At 45.9% G+C, this 21,471-nt stretch overlaps 2 protein-coding genes across 2 annotated transcripts; one reads left to right on the top strand and one right to left on the bottom strand.

Moving 5' to 3' along the window:
• Positions 1-6,646: 6,646 nt before the first annotated feature.
• Positions 6,647-11,734, bottom strand: GDF5 (growth differentiation factor 5). The gene is made up of 2 exons (XM_081291481.1): positions 10,851-11,734; positions 6,647-8,074 (listed from the first exon to the last, which is right to left on the bottom strand). Exons 1-2 carry the CDS (start codon positions 11,461-11,463, stop codon positions 7,200-7,202), a joined length of 1,488 nt encoding a protein of 495 aa, XP_081147607.1. The 5' UTR covers positions 11,464-11,734; the 3' UTR covers positions 6,647-7,199.
• A 7,081-nt stretch (positions 11,735-18,815) lies between these two features.
• On the top strand, positions 18,816-19,416 carry LOC308648454 (vesicle-associated membrane protein 2-like). The gene has a single exon (XM_081293209.1). It carries the CDS (start codon positions 18,889-18,891, stop codon positions 19,237-19,239), a length of 351 nt encoding a protein of 116 aa, XP_081149335.1. The 5' UTR covers positions 18,816-18,888; the 3' UTR covers positions 19,240-19,416.
• Positions 19,417-21,471: the final 2,055 nt, after the last annotated feature.

The raw sequence follows: 21,471 nt of genomic DNA, 5'->3' as shown, positions 1-21,471 counted from the left end.
AAATATTAAAAATTCTCTCTCTCTCTCTCTCTCTCCTCTCTCACTCTCTCTTTAAAAAAAAAAATATATATATATATATATATATATTTTAGTTGTTGATAGATCTTTTATTTGTTTGTTTGTTTGTTTATTTATATGTGGTGCTGAGAATCGAACCCAGTGCCTCACACATGCCAGGCAAGTGCCCTAATGGTGAGCCCCAGTCCCAGCCTTAACATTTTCATATATGTGTATATATATTTGTAGGAGTGGTGGGTTTTTGTTGTTGTTGTTGTTGTTGTTTTGTTTTGTTTTGCTGTGCTTGGAAGTGAACTCAAGGTCTTGTGCATATACCATTGTGCTACCCCTACAACCTCCTCATTGCACTTTTTTTTTATTATTTGCATGTCCATTTGTACAACTAGACTGCAGGTTTCTTTTGAAGACTGTTTTTATTCAGTCTACAAAAACAATAAAGTCATATTAATACCCATTTAACTTACTTTATTTCTTTTTTTTTTAAAGAGAGAGTGAGAGAGAGAGAGAGAGAGAATTTTTAATATTTTTTTTTTTTTAGTTCTCGGTGGACACAACATCTTTGTTGGTATGTGGTGCTGAGGATTGAACCCGGGCCGCACGCATGCCAGGCGAGCGCGCTACCGCTTGAGCCACATCCCCAGCCCCTTACTTTATTTCTTAGGGGAAACATTTAAAAAAAAAAGAAATACATTATGATTCACTTATATGTAAAATAGAACAGTAGTTGCCAGGGACTAGGAGGTGAGAGAAGTGGGGAGTTATTATTCAGTTTTACAAGATGAAAAAACTTTAGAAATCTATTGCACAACAAACATGAATATAGTTAACAGTACTGACTGTACACTTACAAATTATTAAGATGGTAAATTTTATTATGTGTTTTTGAAATGGGAGCATGAATCTACTATTCCTACAGCTGGTCTTTATTCCTTCCTCTTTCACATCTCCAAAGCTGACTATGATTCTGTTGTTTAAAAACAAATGTTTTCCTTGCAACATGGCCCTTACATGCAAGCCAATTACTTGTATGGACCTCAATCAAAGATATAATTTTGATACTGGAGGGGGGAAAATGGCCATGTTAAGCTTGCTAAGAGAAGAGAGAATACGATATTTAAAGATTTTTCAACAATCATTTTTCCCATATGAACATAATTTGAGTGTCCAAAATTTATTCTGTGTATCCTGAAGTCTTGGTACCAATTTTTACTATTCTCCTTCCTCACCATCTCTCTAGTGGTGTGATTGATCTTTGAGGCCCTGGCTACTTCGTTTTCTCTGTTCTCCAAGTGAGAACCTCTCAGAAGTCAAGTGGACAGCCTCAAGTGCTCATACCTGGGGGACTTGGAAATCCCTTGCTGAGTCCATCCCTCAGAGTCAGTGGAACCACTCACCAACATGGTGTGATTTTAGAGAGGATATGCCTGCCCCACTTTGGAGACTCACTGTTATTCATTTGCTCACATAGTCTGTATGCTGCAAATGTCTTCCTTCAACCCCCATCCAAATTTTATTCAATCTTCAGGACCCTCTCTTATTTACCTGAGTTAAATTATCATATATATTTTTTTCATTGTTCTTTACTTCTTATTTTATTATTTAACACTTCAAGTTTGAAAATCTTGATTCTCCCATTATCAAACAATTGTAGATCTGGTGGAAGCATAGTTCCATGGTACAGTGCTTGCCTAGGATGTGTTGAGGCCCTTTTAAAATCCCCAGCATCACAGAAAAATAATGATTAATCATAATAATTGTGACTAAGGTTTATTCATGTTTACTATAGGCCAGACATCATTAAAAAGGATTGTATACATATGTTAGATATATATTTACAACATTGAGAGTATTTTTGTCCACATTTTATATTTAAGGAAAGAAATGTGTGACCTTGCCCAAGGTCATGCAGATAGTAAGGAGCAAGGCTGGAATTTTATTTCATACAGTATGACCCCAGAGTTCTGACTTATGTTCAATGTGCTGGATTGAGAGAACCCTTAGTGTTTATCTAATCAACTTTCTCTCCTGTACTGCCACTTTATCTTCCCCTAAACTATGATCTAATCCCTTCTCCAGTTTCCTAAGTAATTATTCTAAGCTCATTTTGACCATAGAAAACTTGGTATTTTGCCTATTTCATCTTTAGACTTAAAAATCTCTCCTTTAAATTCATCTGAAATCTGTTCAGGGAGCAGTATAGTATAGTAACTCATGTGTAAAATGGAGAGTATAGCAGCTATCTCATGGGGTGGTTGCAGGAATTAATGATTAAAAGCATGTAACATAGTGCCTGGTGCCAGGATCTGCACAACACATGACAATAATTGGCTCTAAGTCTTCTTGTGCACAGATTTGTTCTCTGGATGCACAAAAACTGATCATGTCTATTATCTACAGTAGTCCTTCAATTTCTGAAAGTTGTGATTATGTTTCCTCTAAGCTGCTGCTACCTTCCCTTTCCTCCTCTGCCGCCTCCTCCTCCTCCTCCTCCTCCTCCTCCTCCTCCTCCTCCTCCTCCTCCATCCCTATATCTCTATCTATGGTTTCTGCAGCTAAAGAAATAATATCTCATAGATAATATCAGATATTATTTATAGACCTCTTGCTATCATATCCTCTCTCTCTTCTGCTAAGGCTTAGGTGAAGAAGTCAGAAAATCAATGAACAGTGGGTTTGTACTCTACACATCTTTTTATTATTATCATTGTTCTTTTTGTGTAGTGCTGGGAATCAAACTCAGGGCTTCATGCATGCCAGGCAAGCATACTACAGCTAAGCTGCACTCCCAGTCCTGAAACTCACATCTGTGGCATTTAGGCAGCCATATTTTATTTAGTTAACTCCACTGAGTTCACATCTACCTATAACACCATTTCTTTGCCATCTGAAGTTGTAAAAGCACATTTTTTTCACATCCTGTGTTTGTGCAGTTAGGTTCATGAATTAAGATGGATAATTTGACATTTTTCCTGTTTTATTTCATTTCATAGGATTCAGCCTATTCTGTTCTAACATCCTTTGGGATTTATATTTTCCTTTCCATTTATGCTTGGACTCTGAGGACAAGATCATTGCAAAGTAAGAAAATTCCTGTAAGGTGCTAAGCACAAATACCTGGCACACAGCAATACCTTGATAAACACAAACAATTGTGGTGGTGGTTGTTATCCCAATACTCAACACAGTGTCTGGCTCACAGTAGAACCCTGATAATATTCATTGATTAATGAATAAATGATTGGATCAAAGATTGATGGAACTAATAAATATTCCCTGTCTTGACTCTCAGGCCAAGTAAATTTGATATTATCATTCTTTTACAAATAGGGAAACTGAGGATCATAGATGTTAAATAACTTGCCCATGGTCACTCAACTGGAAAGTGGAACCAGAACTAGAACTCAAATCTGCTTGATTCCCAAGCATGTATGGCGGACCCTTCCCTATGATGCGTCCTCACATCTAAGAGAACGTGCTAGGAAGCCAGAATGAAGTCCGAGAGACTTCCCAAGGTTGTGTGTCCCAAGCCCTAGAGAAGTTGATTCTCTTGTAACCCTGGGACCCAGGGATGTTGAAGGGCCCAAGAGATGGGGAACAGAGCACTGGAACCTCCCTCCTCCCTCCCCTCTGGGCCTCTCGTATTCCCTGCCTAAACTCTGCTTTGCTATTTCTCCTAAGCAACTAACAGCATTGTGTGTCCCCAAGGAGACACTTTTAAGGCCAGGGAACCAAGACCCAGGGAAATGATTCAACTGCTTGCCAGAACCAGGGTCAGCGGAGTCAGGGGCCCAGAAGAGTAGGTACAAAGAATTAGAAGACCCGTGGGAAATCTGTGGTTGCCTCTCTACCACCCCTATCTGGGTATCAGCTTCCTCTTTGTAAGAATGGTGGGAAGTAATAGTCCTCATTTTACCTTATAATGGTTTGTGTTATAATGATGACAACAGCTAGGGTTTACTGAGTACCATCTCTGCCAGTTACCATGCTGAGTACCTTTCATAGTCTTAGCACTATGAAATAGGTATATTATTTACTCCCATTTTAATTTTTCATTCTTCCTTCCTTTCATCTTTGTCCTTTTTTTATTTTATTTTATTTTATTTTATTTTATTTTATTTTGGTACCAGGGATTGAACTCAGGGGCACTCAACCACTGAGCCACATCATCAGCCCTATTTTGTATTTTATTTAGAGACAGGGTCTCACTGAGCTGCTTAGCACCTCGCTTTTGCTGAGGCTGGCTTTGAACTCTCTATATTCCTGCCTCAGCATCACAAGCAGCTGGGATTATAGGCATAGGCCACAGCGTCAGGCTCCTTTTTAATAAATGTGGAAGCCAGAGTTCATAGAATTGTTACTTGCCCAAGATCTCTAACCCTAAGTGTCAGAACTGAGGTTTGAAACTGTGTAGCCTTTTGAGCCCTTTAGACCTGAGAAATAGAGGATGGGAGAGTATGATAGAAGTCCTGTACTCTCTGGGCAAAAATATATTGCACAGTCTATGGCTTCTTATGATTGGGGCTGAAAATGGGAACCTACGGAGAGCATTTCTAATGAGGCAGTTGTGCAAATCCAAAGGTGGGAAGGGCTCTTCTCACCCACATGATCAGATTGAAACCCTAGGTCTAGATGAGAGGAGGGAGGGTACACAATCTGACTAGCTCCTTTGTAAGAGACAGTTCCAGAGAAGATTGTGGTGGGAGAGGAAGATCCTAGGTTGTCCAGCCAGAGCCACTATAGCCCATTCAAAGCCAAGGCCTTCTGCAAGAAGAGTACTGTAACTCATGATGTTCTGCTGGGGTTAAGGCAGGAAGAAGCTCCAGTTTTCTCAGAACTTTCCAAGAAACCAAGGACGCACAGCCCAGGAAATAAGTACTTATGGCCTCCAATGGCACCTGTGACCCCTTAATTCCCTGTATCTCTGCCCTTGGGTTTCCAGCCACCCAGCTTCTACACTGTTCTCCTTATATCCACAGCTGTCTGCTTGGCATCCCCAGCACCTCCCTTCCAGGCTCGTTCTCCTCTCACACACACCAGGACTGTCTGCCATGGCAGCTCCTTTGTTTACTTCCAGAGCTCACAGGCTCACCACTAGCCAAACACAACGAGGCCTGGCCAGGGAGATCTTGGCTCTAGGATCAATCTGGCCCCTCTGGGACAGGTAATGACCTCCAAACCAAGAAGGCAGCTCAAAGGTAGGTTGCTCCCTGTGCTGGGTTCTTGCTTCAGAGTCTGGCAACCCAAGTTTCAGGACTAGAGGGAAAAGGTACAAGTTCTGCCCATAGCTGGGCAGGAATCCCTACTGTTGAGACAGCTTTGGCTAAGGGCTCCCAGAATTAAAGACCTAGCTAGAGAGAGATGGGGAAAATTTTGAGGCCTCCTGGGTGGGAACCAGAGGCTTGGATTTTTGCTCCTCTTTGAGTCTCTCATCAGCCTGGTAAAACCTGGCTCTGAAACCTCAGTTGGAGGATCCAGGTGCCTAAATTTCCTCACCAGGAGGTTGTGTTCCTCTTCCAAAAGCTCAGGTCTCATACACCCCAAAGATTCATATTCTCTCTCTCTCTCTCTCTCTTTTTGCACCAGGATTGAATTCAGGGTGTTTAACCACTGAGCCACATTCCCAGCCCCTTTTTAAATCTTTTATTCTGAGACAAGTTCTCATCAAGTTACTTAGAGCCTCATCAAGTTGCTGAGGCTGGCCTTGAACTTATAATCCTTTTGCCTCATCCTCCTGAGTCACTGGGATTACAAGTGTGTGCTATATAGTGCTCTCTCCTCCCTGAAGATTCTAACTGAAAAGGGAAAGTGAGTATTTACTATAGACTAAGCCCTAAGTAGAAACATAGCCTGGCATTTGTCTGTCTGAGATCAGTGGGAAGATGATTTACCTAATGTATAATTATGTATTTATATAATGTATAATGTAAAGTGAGGGGCTCTAATTCTGACTCTGGAGCTGTGGTAGGTGATGGGTAAGCAATAAGGAATACTGCAGGTGCTAAGCTGGAGGGCAGTAGGGTCACAGACAAGGTCATATGAAGAACAATGGTCATGGCAAAATAAGAGGCTCCCATTGGGAAGGGGAGACTCCTGGCAGTCCAGACTCCCCAGTGTAGAAGTAGAGGGCCCTTTAAATGTTGCCCATTTAATTCTGTGAGGATGGGAGAAAATGGGGGCAGGGCAGATGCTGGTGAATGATCAGAGATGATTTTAAGGCCTCCTGGATGAGAACCAGAGACTTAGACTGCTCCTGGTCTCCATTTCATTTAAAGGAAATGAAATCCCCAGTATCTTTCTCATTTAAAGATCCCTTTTAACACACACACAAAAAAACTTGACTAAGGAATGTAAAAATCTAACTTTGTTGCCAGGCCCCAATGGAGCAGATGGACCCAGGGGCCAATGGGCCTTTGGAAAGAACAGGAATGAGGTTAGAGGTGAACACTGGTCCTGCCCAGTTCTTACTCTCTGCCCCATTCTGCTTCAGTTTCCAAGGGTTGGCGGAGGGGCCTGGGAAACAGAGTTCAAGCATGAAGCAACCCACCCTCCTTCTCTGAGTCAGGAATTCCTTGAGGGGTTATGGGTCCCCTGGAGTAAACAAGAAATTTGCTACAGTTTTAGGCACAGTTTGGCTTTTTTTCTCATCAACGTACTTTTTAATCTAACAGTCTAACAGCCTCATACTCCTTACCCTTGCCCAAGTCCTCTCCCCGCTCTCCCACACCAGCCCAATCAACATCTCATCTGCCCTAAAGATTGAAAGTCACCAGGCACAAAGGTGATTCAAAGAGGAGGTGACACCTGTGTCTCTCCCACCAGATGCTCAGGATAGCACCAGACCCCCTTGGAGAGTTCAGAGGCCAAGGAGGCCTAAGTTAGGAGAGATTACAGGTTGAGTCTCATTGGAAAACACTGTCTCCTGGGTCTCAGTCCCATGCAGAGTCTGTCCCCTTAGACTGTCCTTGTCAGTCAGAGTAACAGAAGAGCAGAAATCCTCAGATGGGGGACTTGTGAATAGAAGGGGAGCCCAAGTCACACTCAGAGTGAACAAAGCTGCTGGAATGCCCTTTGGTGCGGTTGTGTAGATGCTCTGACTGCAGCTTCCTGACCCCTCTGTGATTCCAGAAGTGAGGGGAGGGGCTCTCAGGATTGCCAACCTGGAAGACAGAGGGCCAGTGCTGCTACCTGCAGCCACAAGACTCCACAACCATGTCCTCATACTGCTTATACACCACGTTGTTGGCAGAGTCAATGAAGAGGATGCTAATGGGACTTAGCCGCGTGGGCACACAGCAGGTGGGTGGTGTGGACTCGGGGTCCATGGAGTTCATCAGGGTTTGGATGACTGCGTGGTTCGTGGGCTCCAGGTGGGAGCGCAAGGGGAATTCGCATAGCCCCTCGCAATGGAAGGCCTCGTACTCGAGAGGCGCAATGATCCAGTCATCCCAGCCCATGTCCTTGAAGTTGACATGCAGGGCCTTCCGACTGCAGCGGGCCTTGAGGTTCTTGCTGGGTCGCTTGCCCTGGCGAGTGGCCAGCGGAGCCCGCCGTTTCCGCCGCTGGCTGAACAGGTACTCATACACGGTCTTATCATCCTGGCCCGAGCGGGCCTTAATCTCATTAAAGAACAGGTCCCGTTTCTTGGTTCGGCCAAACACCAGGAACAGAGCCTTCTCGTGGACCTGCCGGGCAGCCCGGTCAAAGCCCAGACCGCGGAGGTCCACAGCCCTGCCCCGTTCCCAGGCCTCCAGCTCCAGGCACAGCTGGGCCGAGTTCTTAAAGTTTCGGAAGAGCTTCCAGATGTCGAACACCTCCCAGCCAGATCCATCCAGGCCTGGCACCGAGCGCACATCCAGCAAGGCTGCCGGCTGCCGGCCGCTGGGGCAGCTGGACAGCTTCAGCTGGGCAGCCCGCCCGGCACCAGGGGCCACTGGCTTGGCCGCCTCCGAGGGCTTCTTCCGCAAGATCCGCAGCTCGGCCCCCAGCAGCCCATCCTTCTCCAGGGCACTAATGTCGAACATGTACCTCTGCTTCCTGACCACAGGACCTCGGTCATCTAGAGAGAATAGCCAGAAGTCAAGTCCTGCAACCTCACGAGGGAGCCAGTCACCTCTAGGCCCCAAGGGAGGCCCAAGCTCTTCCCCTGTGGGAAGCCACTTCTGACACGTGATTGGGTGGCTCCCGTTAAGGGTCTGAGGCGTTCTGGCTGTGTTGGAACTTTCTGGGCCCTCTGGTGATGAGAGAACCCATCTGCGTGGGGGTGTGCCTGACCACTGAACCCGGGGCCCAATCACTGACCCTGACCTTGGAGTGCAGTCCCCCCTCAATCTTCACTGGATGGAATCCTCCCCTGAATCTCTTGTTCCCCAATAAAAAGCTACTCCCCGGCTTGTTCACTCTCTCTCCTGCTAGCCCTGAGTAATCCTTGCTGCCCTGCTGGGCGGTTAGAGGAGGGAACCAGAGAGGGGAGCCATCTCGGTTACCAATAGAAATAAGGTAACTGAGTCTGTGTGTTTTATTTCGATCTCTTCTAGCTAACTTTTATGCCAAGAACCTCATTAATGAAACCATTGGCATGGTGGATTCCCCCTCAGGAGAATTTTCTTTAACCTCTTCCCCACTGTGTCAGAGGCCGACATCAAACCACTGAAAGCCTTTTTAAAGTGAGGGAGCTTCCTGCACAGTGGACCAAATCAGGGTGTTTATCTGTGAATGTGGAAATGGATGATTTGGGTAACTGTTTGTGTCAATGATTTATGTATAATAGTCATAAGCCTTACAACTTCCTTCTACTTATGTCTCCTGCCTCGTGATCTAACATGATATCCTATGTCTGAGATAATGGGGTATACATTAAAATTACCCATTTTTTGAAAAACCTGAAGTTCAGGGACGTTATGTGGCTTGCTCAAGGTCCCTCGCTAGGAAAAAACAGAATTAGAACTCTAGAATTTTTATATCTCATACTGACATGCTCCCATTATACCTTAAAGATCTTAGTGTTCTCATTTTTACAGATGAGGCACAGAGATGAGGAGTGACTTGACGTAGGTCACAGCAAGTTAATGAAAAAGCTGATCTACAACCCAAATTCCTGGCTCCCCAGTCTAATAATTTTGTTGTGTATTTGTCTTCCCCTTCTGGGTGGATGAGGGTGTAACAGTGTGTGTGTGTGTGTGATTGTGTGAATGAGAGAGGGAGAGAGAGAGAGAGAGAGAGAGAGAGAGAGAGAGAGATGGGGTTCATTTGTAAGTATGCAAGGTAATATACATGTGAGTTAAAAAGATATGTATGAATATTTTGCATGAATTTCTGTGTGTGTGTGTGTGGGGGGGGGGTGGGCATTGAATCCAGAACCCTCTACCACAGGGCTACATCTCAGCCCTTTTTACTTTTTATTTTGAGGCAGGGTCTCGATAAGTTGCCCAGGCTGGCCTTGAACTTGCAATCCTCTTGCCTTGGGGCCTGCTGGAATTACAGGCATGTGCCACCATGCCCACTTGGCCTCATGAATATTTGAAGGGCTTGTATGTGAATGTGAGTGTATGATTCCACATATATGCATAAAGTGTTTATACATGTGCACATGTGTGATTCAACGTGTGTAAAATATAAGGCTATGTGTGTGAGAAGCTCAGCAGTGTCTCTGTATCAGCATGGCCTCCTTCCTAAATACCAATTTGCCATTGGGGAACATTCATATGTTGCCCTAGAAGGTAACTAATTAGGCCTTTAAACTCCCCATCTCCCCCTCCCCAAGCTCCCTTAGTGCTGGGGGGGGGGCACAAGGACTTATTTTATGAGCCCCCAAGGGGTCACAGCTTTCCCTGGCTGGGCAGGCAGCCAGCCCACCTCCCCCACCTCGTCCAGACCTGCTGCCTCTGTGCCTCCCCCCTCCTGCCCCCTGTCATTCCCCTACAGGCCAGCTCTAATGAGGAGTCTCTCCTACTCTCTGACCCCTCCCCCACCCTGCCAGCCAAAGTCCTAAGACTCAGAACCCGAGCATAGGAGCTGTAAGCAACCTTAGCAACAGGCAGTCCACCTCCCTCTTCACACTGTGGAGAAACTGAGGCCCTGAAAAGGGAAGAGTCTTGTTGAGTTCACACAGCAAGTTGAGAGAAAAAGCTGAGATGGTAATACTAGATTGGCAGAGGGAAACACAGGAGAGCAGATATTCTCCTGCGTTAATACTAAAAATATGTTTACAGGGCACAAAATTTTCACATTTGAAGGACTTACATAAATCACCGGGTCAGACTCCCATCTAGATGGACAGATGGGGAAACTGAGGCCCCAAGGGGTGAAGGGGCTGTCTCAGGGTCACATTATGAGTTAAACCCTAGGTCTGATGCCTCCTTCCATGACTCCAAGATGCCCCCTTTCCTTTCTTCACCTGTCTGCCTCCCCTGCCCCCTGTCCTGATGACAAAGTTGCAGAACTATGGGGACCTTTCTAAAGTTTCATCCCTCTGTCTGCTGAGAAAACCCTGGAGCTTGGAAAGTTTGGCCAACCCGTAAAGTTACGGAGCGTGGCTTGATAATCAAGTCTTGGATAATCAAGTCTCCAACTCTGCCACCAAATGGCAGGTCTTGTCTCCTCTCCAGGATTTAGTGTCCCCTCCCCCCTGCACCTTGCAGGAACTGGACTTGGTGATCCCTGGGTACCCTATATGCTGACATGCCAGCAGCCTGGATCTGGTATATGTAAGGTAATTCCCTGACACCCACCCACGCAGGACCAGATGCACACACATTCCCCCACCTGTTAAGCATCAGGGCTCAGGGAGTCCCTCTGTGCATGCAGATGCTCCTCCCGCCACCCCGCCCCCTCACCTTGCCCTTTGTCAATAAAGCTGGTGATGGTGTTGGCCAGGCCAGCCTCCAACTTCACGCTGCTGTTGCCTCCCTTTCTGTCAGCATCGGACAGCGTCCTGTACAGCGAGAGCATGTACTCGTGGGGTGTGATGGGGGGCGGGCGGAACGGCTCCTTGGGCTCTCGAGGGGGCCCAGACTCCCTGGCCTTCTTCAGCAGAAAGGAGCTGGGGACAGATCCTGCTTTGGGGGGTGTCTTGCCCCCGGGAAGCTGTCCTTTTGGGGTTACAGTCCGGGCTGCAGGCTGCCTGGTCTGGGGAGGGGGTCCTGGCTTGGGTTCAGATCCACCAGATCTGGGGGGCAGCTTTTTGGGCTCATCCTTCTTGGCCTGTGTCTGCCCGGGGTCTGCCTTTGCCCTGGTGTTGGTGGCCCCCCCACCATAGCTGTGACCCCCTGGCCTAAAGATGTTCCGGGCCAGGGGGGGCCTCTCCTTGGCCTCTGCTTTGGCCAATCCTGGCCTGGCCCCCGTGGGTCTCTGGCCCAAGTCAGGGGCACCCAACACAGTGCAGATGAATTCCAGGTCCAGCCAAGCCAGGTGCCAAAGCAAGAAAGTGAGGAGTTTGGGGAGTCTCATCCTCTGGCCAGCCGCTGGATGACACCAAAGAGAACAGCGGCAGCAGCGAAGGTGCCTCTGGCTTGGCAAGAAAAACCATGAAAGGAGTGGATCTTCAGGAGCAGCGGCGGCAACAGTAGCAGCAGCAGGAAGGGCTTTCTCCTCAGTCTGAGACTCTTGAAGTCCGCCGGGCGTGTGTCTGTATCCAGTCCCATAGTGGAAATGCTCCCGTAACCAGACGTGCACCGTCTCCAGTCAGCAGCTGAAAATAACTCGTTCTTGAAAGGAGAAAGCCGACCGCCCCCTTTCTCCTGCACAACTGACTGAGGGCTTGAAGGAGGCTTGTATAAGGCTGAGGGATTTTTCCAAGAAGGAAGAATGGCGTAATGCTGCCTGTGTGCTCCAGTTTTTTTTTCCTCCTAGTTTTGAATCCTTTCCAGTGAAAATACTTACACACACACACACACACACACACACACACACACGGGCCTGCAGGTGCTCAGAAAAATCTTTTACAAACCTGAACTCAGGAATTGGAAACGGAATTCCAACCCAAACCAATTTAATTACTCTCTGATGTCATGCTGTCTAAATTCATTTATGTGCGATATATTTATGTGAAAAAAATCACCGCTGCCCTTTTGAGGCCATGGCTCACGGGGGCTCTTGGCACAGAGCCCCGTAGGGGGACTCAGGGCTTAGGGGGCCTCTCAGTCCCCAGAGCAGACTCAGGGGTCTTCACCTCCACCTCCTGGAGAAGCCCACCCCACCGACCCAAGGAGAGATGCTGAAGAGTGAGCCCTGAGACCCAAAGCCCCAGAAGCATGAGGAGTGTGGGTTTTCAGTGAAGTCCTTGGAGTGTTTTAAAAGCAATTTCAACCCCTGCATCTAGCCTGGGATCCGATTTGGGGGAGGGGGGCACATGTGTATGTGTGTGTGTGTGTGTGTGTGTGTGTGTGTGTGTGTGTGTTGCAGAACAGATGGCAGCATTTACCCACAGTTTCTTTTATTTTAGTAAACTTGTGGTGACCCAGAGGCAGAAAAAAATATCAGTGCCCACTACCCCCCTCCTTCCCCACAAATGCCATTGGTTGAACTCAGATGATTTCTTCAGGCTTGGGGGACACTGCCACCCTGAAGCCCCTACTTGTCTAGAGGCAGTACTGGGTGTACCCTGCCACTACCCCAGCAAAGACGTCCTCGGAGTTTTCTTAGAACAGATTGGCTGAGTTAGGAGGCAGTGGCCCCAGCCTGGGGCAGCAGCGGCCCCTGCAGGAGGCTGGAAAAACGATTTCCCACAGGAAACTGGTAGTTGGGAAGTCTGAATTCCAGTTAGACTCAAGGGTTTCTCAAAGTGCCTCAGTGAAGTACTGAGCCCCCTTTCTTGGGATGTCCTATAGAGCCCTTGGACAACTTACCACAGGGTCACCTGGGGAAGCTGCTTCTTTCACCTGAAATAATGTTTTATCACTTCCACAACTGAAGGAAGTCCTCCTTATCCTGAGAAGTTAAGGCACACTCACCTCCTCCTAGAAGCCTTCCTGGATTCCCAGTCAGTACCAATGACTCCCTCTAACACAATAATTGTGACACAGTGACAAAGATGACTGGCAGCGGGAAAATCAGCAGTCAGATAGGCTTCCTTCTTGGATTTTTTTTGTTTATTTTCCTTGCAGTGCTGAGGATTGAACCCAGGGCTTCAAGCAAGCATGCTAGGCAAGTGCCCTACCACTGAGCCATAACGGCAACCCCATAGGTTCTTACTTGACATGGCCTGACACAGTAGAAAGTCAGTGAGTGTCTGATGAATGAAACAACATGAAACTCACTCTAGGGGCTGGAGCTCCGTGGTACAGTGCATGCTTAGCATGTGTGAAGCACTGGGTTCCATTATCTGCAAACAAATAACAAAATAAAACAACCCCCGTGGCTGGGTGACCAAGTGACCCACGAGTCCTTTCATGGTGCTGCTCCCAAGGTCACTGATCCCCCAGCCCAGCTGTATGGCTTTGCTACTAAGCTTCACCTGGTACTCCTAGGTCAGAAATGGAAGTATAGCTCCAGCTCCTAATCTCAAAAGACCAATGCAGCACCAGATTCTCTTTGGGGGTCTTTAAGGAAGGGCTGAATTCGTTTTTATCCCCTCAGTTGTCCAGGTTCGTCACACTTGGCTTTCCTTTTGACCTTCCCCCCTTAACCAGTCTTCTAGGACATTCCTCCCTTCATTCCATCTTACTGTCTCCAACGCTGTTCTCCTTACCTCTTGACCTGCTATAATTCCCTTATAACTGGCTTCTAGGCCTCCAGGATCTCTCTGTTCCAACCCTCCCTCTACCTAAAACCCACCCATTAAACAAATGCCAACTCATGTGCCATCTGCTCCACAAAGCCTTCCCTCATCCCCCAAAACACACACTCCTCCTGAACTGCCCTCACGCATTTCCTGTGCTGCCACCCACTCTGGTAGCTCAAAGTTTATCTGTCCCATCTCCAAAGCAATTCATTTCTTCTACTCTGTATACTTTTTTTTTCATATTTTATTACCACTTAATTATTTATACCTATTGTAAATTGTTTACCTACATATCTGTCTTCCCCCATTACATTATAACTAGACTGTACCATATTTGTCTATTAGTTATTCACAGTGCTTGGCGTAGGGCCCAGCACATAGATTTTTTTTTTTCAGTATTGGAAATTGAACCCAGGGATGCTTTACCACTGAGCAACACCCCAGTCTTTTTTATTTTTATCTTTTGAGATAGGGTCTCGCTAAGTTGTTGAGACCTGCCTGGAACTTTCAATCCTTCTGCCTCGGCTTTCTGAGTCACTAGGATTACAGGCGTGCCCAGCCCAAAGCTATCATTTTCAATATATCATGTCTTCCCTGCAGAACTTTGAGTTCCTTAAAGGGAGGGATTTTTGTCTTGCCACTTTGGCATTCTGTAAGCTCCACTGAGTGCACAGATGAAGGGAAGAATCAGTCAAATAACCCAGACATCCCTATACATGGTTTGTTAAAGAGTAAGGGCTCTGGCCCAGCATAGTGGCACATGCCTATAATTCCAGTGACGTGGGAGACTGAAGCAGAAGGATTGTGAGTTTAAGGCCATCCAGGGAAATTTATCAAGACCCTGTCCCAAAATAAAAACTAAATACAGCTGGGGATGTAGCTCAGTGATAAAGCATCCTAGGTTCAATCCCCAGTACTGGGGCAGAGGGCAGAAGCAGAAGTTCTGGAGACAGACCTGGTTTTGAAACCTGGTTCTGCTATTTACATATTGTGAGATTCTGGGAATCCTCCCAATCTCTCTGAAACTCTGGACAAAGATAATAATAGTACTTATATAGGGTTTTTGTGGGGAATCAATGAAATTAATCCCAAAGTGTGATTAGCCTAGAACATGGCAAATATTAGTAATAGCTACTATTTTGTGAGCACTTTTTCTAGTCAACTAGGCATGGGCTTTGTTTTCCATCACATTTGGGGGGAGAAGCGGTACTGAGGATTTAACCCAGTGGTGTTTTTAACACTGAATCATATCTCCATCCTTTTTTATTTTATTTATTTTTATTCTATTTTTTTAATTTTTAGTGTTGATAGACCTTTATTTTATTTATTTATTGATATGTGGTGCTGAGAATTGAACCCAGTGCCTCACACATGCTAGGCAAAGCACTCTACCACTAAGCCACAACCCAGACCCCTTTTTATTTTTTATTTTGAGACAAGGTTTCACCAAATTGCTTAGGTCCTTCCTAAGTTGCTGGGGCTGGCCTTGAACTTGTAATCCTCCTGTCTCAACCTCCTGAGTCTCTGGGATTATAGGCATGTACCATCACACCTGATTCCATCTCATTTATTACCTTATCTTCACAACAACCCTAAGATGAAGGTGCTCTTAGTACTCATGTTTTAGAGAAAAATAATATGAAATTCAGAAAAGTTAAATTACTTTCTGAAGGCTAATTTCTGCTTCAACACATTTTATGCTAAGAATCCTACTCGGGTTTCTAGGAATATAAGATGTGATAGGATGGTAGGGGATCTTAGTTAGGGTGTTCTTGACTTTCAGCCAAAGTTTCACCCAATGGGCTGGGACTTTGGGAACATGGAGGAGTCTCAGGCCAGTGGCTAATGTCTGAGGAGTGGGAACTCCCAGGAATGGGGTAGGAGTAGCAAAGCCACTCTGAGCTTGCATGGAAGGCCCTCTCTGAGGAGAAGCCCAGGGTTCCTGCCTGGCATTCACTATAAAGGTGACTAATCACTTTGGTCCCCTCTGGTAATTGCAACCAGATGCTGCCATTGGCAGTACTTCAGTCCCGACATGTTTAATTACTGGGACATAGAGTCCCTGGGTCCCCTGGGTCCCACTCCCTCCCCCTCCCCTGTCAGCAATATTAATGTCAAACTTGAGGTAGAGGATGGGAGTCTTGGGAAGCCACTGACATGGAAATAATCTTTACAGTCCCTTCCACCATGCGGAGCCTTTAACTCTTATAAATGTTTCCCCATCCATTATCTCACTGGCACCCCACAAAACATCCTTATAAAGTCACTAAGCCAGAGTATTAGTAGATGAGCAAATAGTGAATCCTTTGCTTTTTTTCAAGCACTTGGCAATTTTCAAAGAGGTTTCACATTCATTATGCCAGCTGAACTCCCTAACATCTCTCCATGAGTCAGTGAAGCACAGCACAGAGGATGAGAGCACGGGGCTCCAGGATCAGACAACAGAGTTCATGTCCCAGCTCTGCCACTTACCAATTAGGTGATCTTGGGTATTCATTCATTTATTTGCTTAATTATTCAGCAAATATTTATTAGTGCCTACTATATGGTAGGCCCCAGATCTCAGCACTAGCTGTATAGCAGTGGACAACACATCAAAGTCTGTGCTCTCATGACAGTGAATGAGTCTATGCATTATTTTAGAGAATTCTAAGGGCTGTGTAGAAAAATTAAGCAAGGTCAAAGAGGTGTTTATTTCAGTTAGCAATCCTCACTAGTGGGGGCAGGGTGATATCATTTGAACAGACACCTGGATTTAGTAAGGGAATAAGACATAATAAATTCTGGGGAATGGTCATTTCAGGCAGAGGGAACAGCAGATACAAAGGTCTTGAGATAGGAATGTTCTGGGCATATCTGAGAGAAGTTAGTGTGACCGAAGCAGAGAGAGCCAGGGGGTGAACAGTATGTGATGAGGTCAAATTGTGCTGAAACCACATCATGTGTAGCCTTGAAAAACATGGAAAGGGAGGTAGATTTTATTTTTTAAAAAATATTTTTAGTTGTAGATGGATACAATACCTTTATTTTATTTATTTTTATGTGGTGCTGAGGATTGAATCCAGTGCCTCACACATGCTAGGCAAGCACTCTACCACTGAGCTCCAGCCCCAGCCCTAGATTTTATTTTTAATGCAATAGGAAATCCAGTGGAAGATGTTAAGCAGGAAAGAGATAACATAATGGCTAAGAACTCAGCTGCTTGGATCTAGGGCTGTAGCAGAGCACTTGACTAGCACATGGGAAGCACTGGTTCAATCCTTAGCACCACATAAAAAATAAACAAATAAAATAAGGGCATGCTGTTCATCAACAGGTGGAAAAAAAAAACTCAGCTACTTGTCTTCAAATCCTGGCTCCCCAATTCACCTACTGTATACTCTCACATAAATTGTTTAATCTCTCTATGCCTCAGTTCAATAATAATATCCCTTTCAGAATACCTGTCTCATAGGGTAGTTGTGAGTAAAGTTCTTAGAAAAGTCTCATGCATAGTAAGTATTGTGTAAATATTTGCTATCATTTACAAATTAGAAAATGACCTCTCTGAACTTGCTTCTTTGCCCATAAAATTAGGATAAAAATACCAGTTTTACAAAATCATTCAAAGAACTAAATATATTTACTTACGTAAAATACCTTTCTTTTGGTGACTAGTATGTTAGGGATGCTCTATAAATTATAGTTTTTAAAAAACATTTTTGCTCTGTTAATATTGTCCCTGTTTCACAAATAAGAAAATCGAGGGCTGGGGATGTGGCTCAAGCGGTAGTGCGCTCGCCTGGCATGCGTGCGGCCCGGGGTTCGATCCTCAGCACCACATACCAACAAAGATGTTGTGTCCGCCGAGAACTAAAAAATAAAATATTAAAAATTCTCTCTCTTTCTCTCTCCTCTCTCACTCTCTCTTAAAAAAAAAAAAAGAAAAAAGAAAATCGAGTCTCAGAGAAATTAAGTGAGGGGCATGAGGTTACATAGCTAGTAATGAAGGTGACTCAATCCAGGCACCTGACTGACCAATGTTCTTCCCACAGCACGGGGTAGGGGCTGTCCAGGGAGAGGGCCCCCAAGTTCCTAACCTTTCGTCTATGTTCCTTCTAATCTGTGAGTTCTGATTTGCTCCCACCAGTGGAATTCAGATAGCCCTAACAAGAGTAGAGCTGCCTCTGTTCACCCAGCACCCCAACCACCTTTCTGATTTGTGTTTTAAGCTCTTGAAGATCAGCCACTGCTCAGAGCAAGAGCTCAATGACTCCCCCTCCTGGAATATTTCAGAGCTGCACCGTGTCAGAATGGGCCTCCTGTCACAAGTTACAGTACTACAAACTGGAACTTCTGCATGAGTGTGTGTGTGTTTCTGTCTGTTGTGGAGAGTGGGGAATTAAACACACACACACACATATATGTGTGTCTGTGTGTATATATCTTCACTTTTTTCTTTAGAATAAATATATTTTTAATTTAAAAGTTCTTTTCAAATAGTAATACACATTACAAAGAAGAGTAATATGAATTCATGATAAAAACAAATTCAAACTACAAAAGATAGCACAAGGAGGACTGGGATGTAGCTCAGTGGTAGCATGCATGCTTACCATGCAAGAGTAGAGCTGCCTCTGTTCAGCTAAACCTCCTAACATGCACTGGGCTCAATTTGCAGAATAACAACAAAATAAGAATGCACAAGTGAAAGTCTCCCGCCCACCCAGACCCCAGGTCTTCCAGTCCGGAAACAACCATCATATCAGCCTCCTAGATGACTTTCCATGCAATATAGTAAAAACAATTTTTAAGTCTTTTGGTTTTGGTTTTGGTTGGATGCAGTAGCACATGCCTGTAATCCTAGCAACTCGGGAAGCTGAAACAGGAGGATCACAAGTTCAAAGCCTCAGCACCTTAGTAAGATCCTCAGCAACTTAGTCAGACTCTCTCCCTCTTTCTCCCCCAACCCCAGCTCTCCATTACTAGGGGTTGAACCTAGTGCCTTATGCTTGCTAGGCAAATGCTCTACCACTGAGCCACATCCCCAGCTCTAATAAGACCCTGTCTCTAAACAGAAATAAAAAGAACTACAGAGTCCGAGCCAGCGCGAGCCGCTGCCGCTGCTGCTGCCATCACTGCCGCTGCCAAGTCCTCCGCCCGCTGCCCCCACCATGTTGGCTACTGCTGCCACCGCCCCCCCTGCGGCTCCAGCTGGGGAGGGTGGACCCCCTGCGCCCCCTCCAAACCTCACCAGTAACAGGAGACTGCAGCAGACCCAAGCCCAGGTGGATGAGGTGGTGGACATTATGAGGGTGAATGTGGACAAGGTCCTGGAGCGGGACCAGAAGCTATCGGAACTGGATGACCGTGCAGATGCACTCCAGGCAGGGGCCTCCCAGTTTGAAACAAGTGCAGCCAAGCTCAAGCGCAAATACTGGTGGAAAAACCTCAAGATGATGATAATCTTGGGAGTGATTTGCGCCATCATCCTCATCATCATCATCGTTTACTTCAGCACTTAAATCCCCGAGGAGTCTGCCCTGCCTAGAGAAGGGCCTCTCCCCCACCCCCAGCTGTTCCTTCACCTTTCAGCCATATCTTTCAGCACCCTTCCCCTGGATCCGTGTGTGTGTCCGTGTGTGTGTGTGCCCCCTTGTAAATAGCCAGCTGTTATTTATACATATATAATATTATATATATTTGGTCTGTTTGTAGTTTTATTACTAGAAGATTTTTCCGGTTGTCCTTAACACCCCTTCCTGAGGTTCCCATCTCCTCTCTCTTCCTCTTCCCTTTCCCTCTCTTCCTGAATGGTCCCAAGTCCCTACATTTGCATCTGCTATGCAATATTCCCTCTCTCCTTCTCCTTCCTTTGGATTTAACTGACCCTCTCCCTCACCAGTCCCCCATGCAACACCCCAAAAGATAAAAAAGTACCTGTCCAATCCTCCCTAGGTGCATCTTTGCACCCTTTGGGAGGTTCTGAGACTGGCCCTACTTGGTCCTAAGAATCCCAAGGTCTTCTGGGAGCTTCCAGCATGTTACTTAGCATATCATTTGCATACTGACATCTCTTTAGGTTTCCTTCTTCCATTTTTCTCTTCTCTCAACCTGTGTTTCTTTTTTACTGAGGAGTTAGTCCCCATTGGTCCTTGTATCACACTTTCATTTGCACAACATTACATGCAGGTGGTGGGGAATCTGGGCTTTTGGGGAACCAGGCGGCCCTGGTCCCCAGTATTGCCCCCTCCTAGCCCCTCTAGTCCAGTTTGCCTTCCCTATCCTAATTTTCCAATCCTCTTGTACCCTCCTCTCCCTCCCCCCAGCTGGTGTGTAAGTGTCTTGGAGTTCAGTGTGTTATGATGGACCAATAACTCTGCCACTTGGGGTCTCTCCCTACATTCCTGCTCCCCAATTTTCACGTGGGGCACGCAACTGACATTCCCAGGGGTCTCCCTCCTTCCCATCTGCCTGATCTGCCTCCTCCTCCCACCAGGAGAGTTGGGGGTTGGCAACAATCTGATCTCTTTTGGGAGGAGTGGCTACCAGTGTGTGTGTGGGGGGGTCATCACTGCCTTGGGGAGGAGTGGGACAGGGCAGAGAATCCCCCCAATTCCTGCCTGAAATCTCTGGCCTCACCCCTGCTGGAGGTTGGACTGAAACCTTCCTCCCCTGTTTGGGGGGTGTTGCCCCCATCACTGCCCAGCTCCTCTGACTGCCCCCCTGTATTCAGGGTGGGGGTATTAGTCACTGCCAATGTGTGTATGGGACTTGCTGGATGATGGGGAATCCTTGCCCTTTTCTGGTGCTGTTGAGCCCCAGAGAGAGCTATCCCCTCATTGGGTGAAGTGATAGAGGATGGGTCTAATGTCTTTTTAAATGGCACAATTTTAGGAGTCTGAGGGTGCAGTCCCTTAGCCTGCCACTGGAGGGGGCCCCCAAACTCCCCATGCCCCCACCACCACTCCAGGTTTTCTGTGTGGAGGGGGAGCAGGGAGATCTAAATTGTGGTGTGAAAGGGTAGGAGAGATGCTGGGGGTGGGGGTGCTGTGTTCTAGACCCCCCATATTATCCCAATGTCCCCTGCCTTCCCTCTTCCCCCATCCCGTGCCCCCAATTCTGTGGCGCATCCAGATTGTGAAAATGTACAATAAATGTGTAATGAGTAACAAAAAAAAAAAAAAGAAAGAACTACAGATGTAGCTCAGCTGTAAAGCATCCCTGGGTTCAATTCCTAGTACAAAAACAAACAAATAACAACAACAACAACAAAAAAAAAAACTTTTGGCTCAGGAGGCTGAAGCAAGAGGATGGCAAGTTCAAAGCCAGCCTCAGCAACTTAGCAAGGACCTAAGCAACTCACAAGGCTCTGTCTCTAAATAAAAGATATAAAAAACTTTTATTGATGTATATCCATGCTGTATGTTTAATTACAAAATTAAGTCATATTCACTGTAAAAAAATGAAATAATATAAAAATTTAGAATTAAAAGAGAAAATCTTGCTTGCCCTGCCCACCCCAATCTTTTTTTTTTTTTCCTGATGGTAACCATGGTTACCCTGGGACCTGGAAACCTTATTGTTCTTCTTGAGGTCAGACACTCCAGATCCTTGCTAGAGACTCCTTTCATTCCACCTTCTCTCCATCTAATTCCATCTTCCATTTTGCATATAAGAATTCTAGCAGATCTGTATTATAATCCCCATTTGGCAGCTAAGAATTTGAGGCTCAGAGAGGGGAAGTTAGTTGCTGA

The sequence above is a fragment of the Spermophilus citellus genome (assembly GCF_964194105.1).
Source record: "Spermophilus citellus genome assembly, chromosome: 4".
NCBI classification, from domain to species: Eukaryota; Metazoa; Chordata; class Mammalia; order Rodentia; family Sciuridae; genus Spermophilus; species Spermophilus citellus.
This window is presented reverse-complemented; position numbering and strand designations above follow the sequence as displayed.

Bases quoted from the DNA above. Each gene is read 5' to 3' on its own strand.
- GDF5 (XM_081291481.1), bottom strand. From the start codon at position 11,463: ATGAGACTCCCCAAACTCCTCACTTTCTTGCTTTGGCACCTGGCTTGG. The intron at 8,075-10,850 runs GTGAGGGGGCGG...TATTCTCTCTAG, and splicing joins CTTTATTGACAAAGGGCAAG to ATGACCGAGGTCCTGTGGTC.
- LOC308648454 (XM_081293209.1), top strand. From the start codon at position 18,889: ATGTTGGCTACTGCTGCCACCGCCCCCCCTGCGGCTCCAGCTGGGGAG.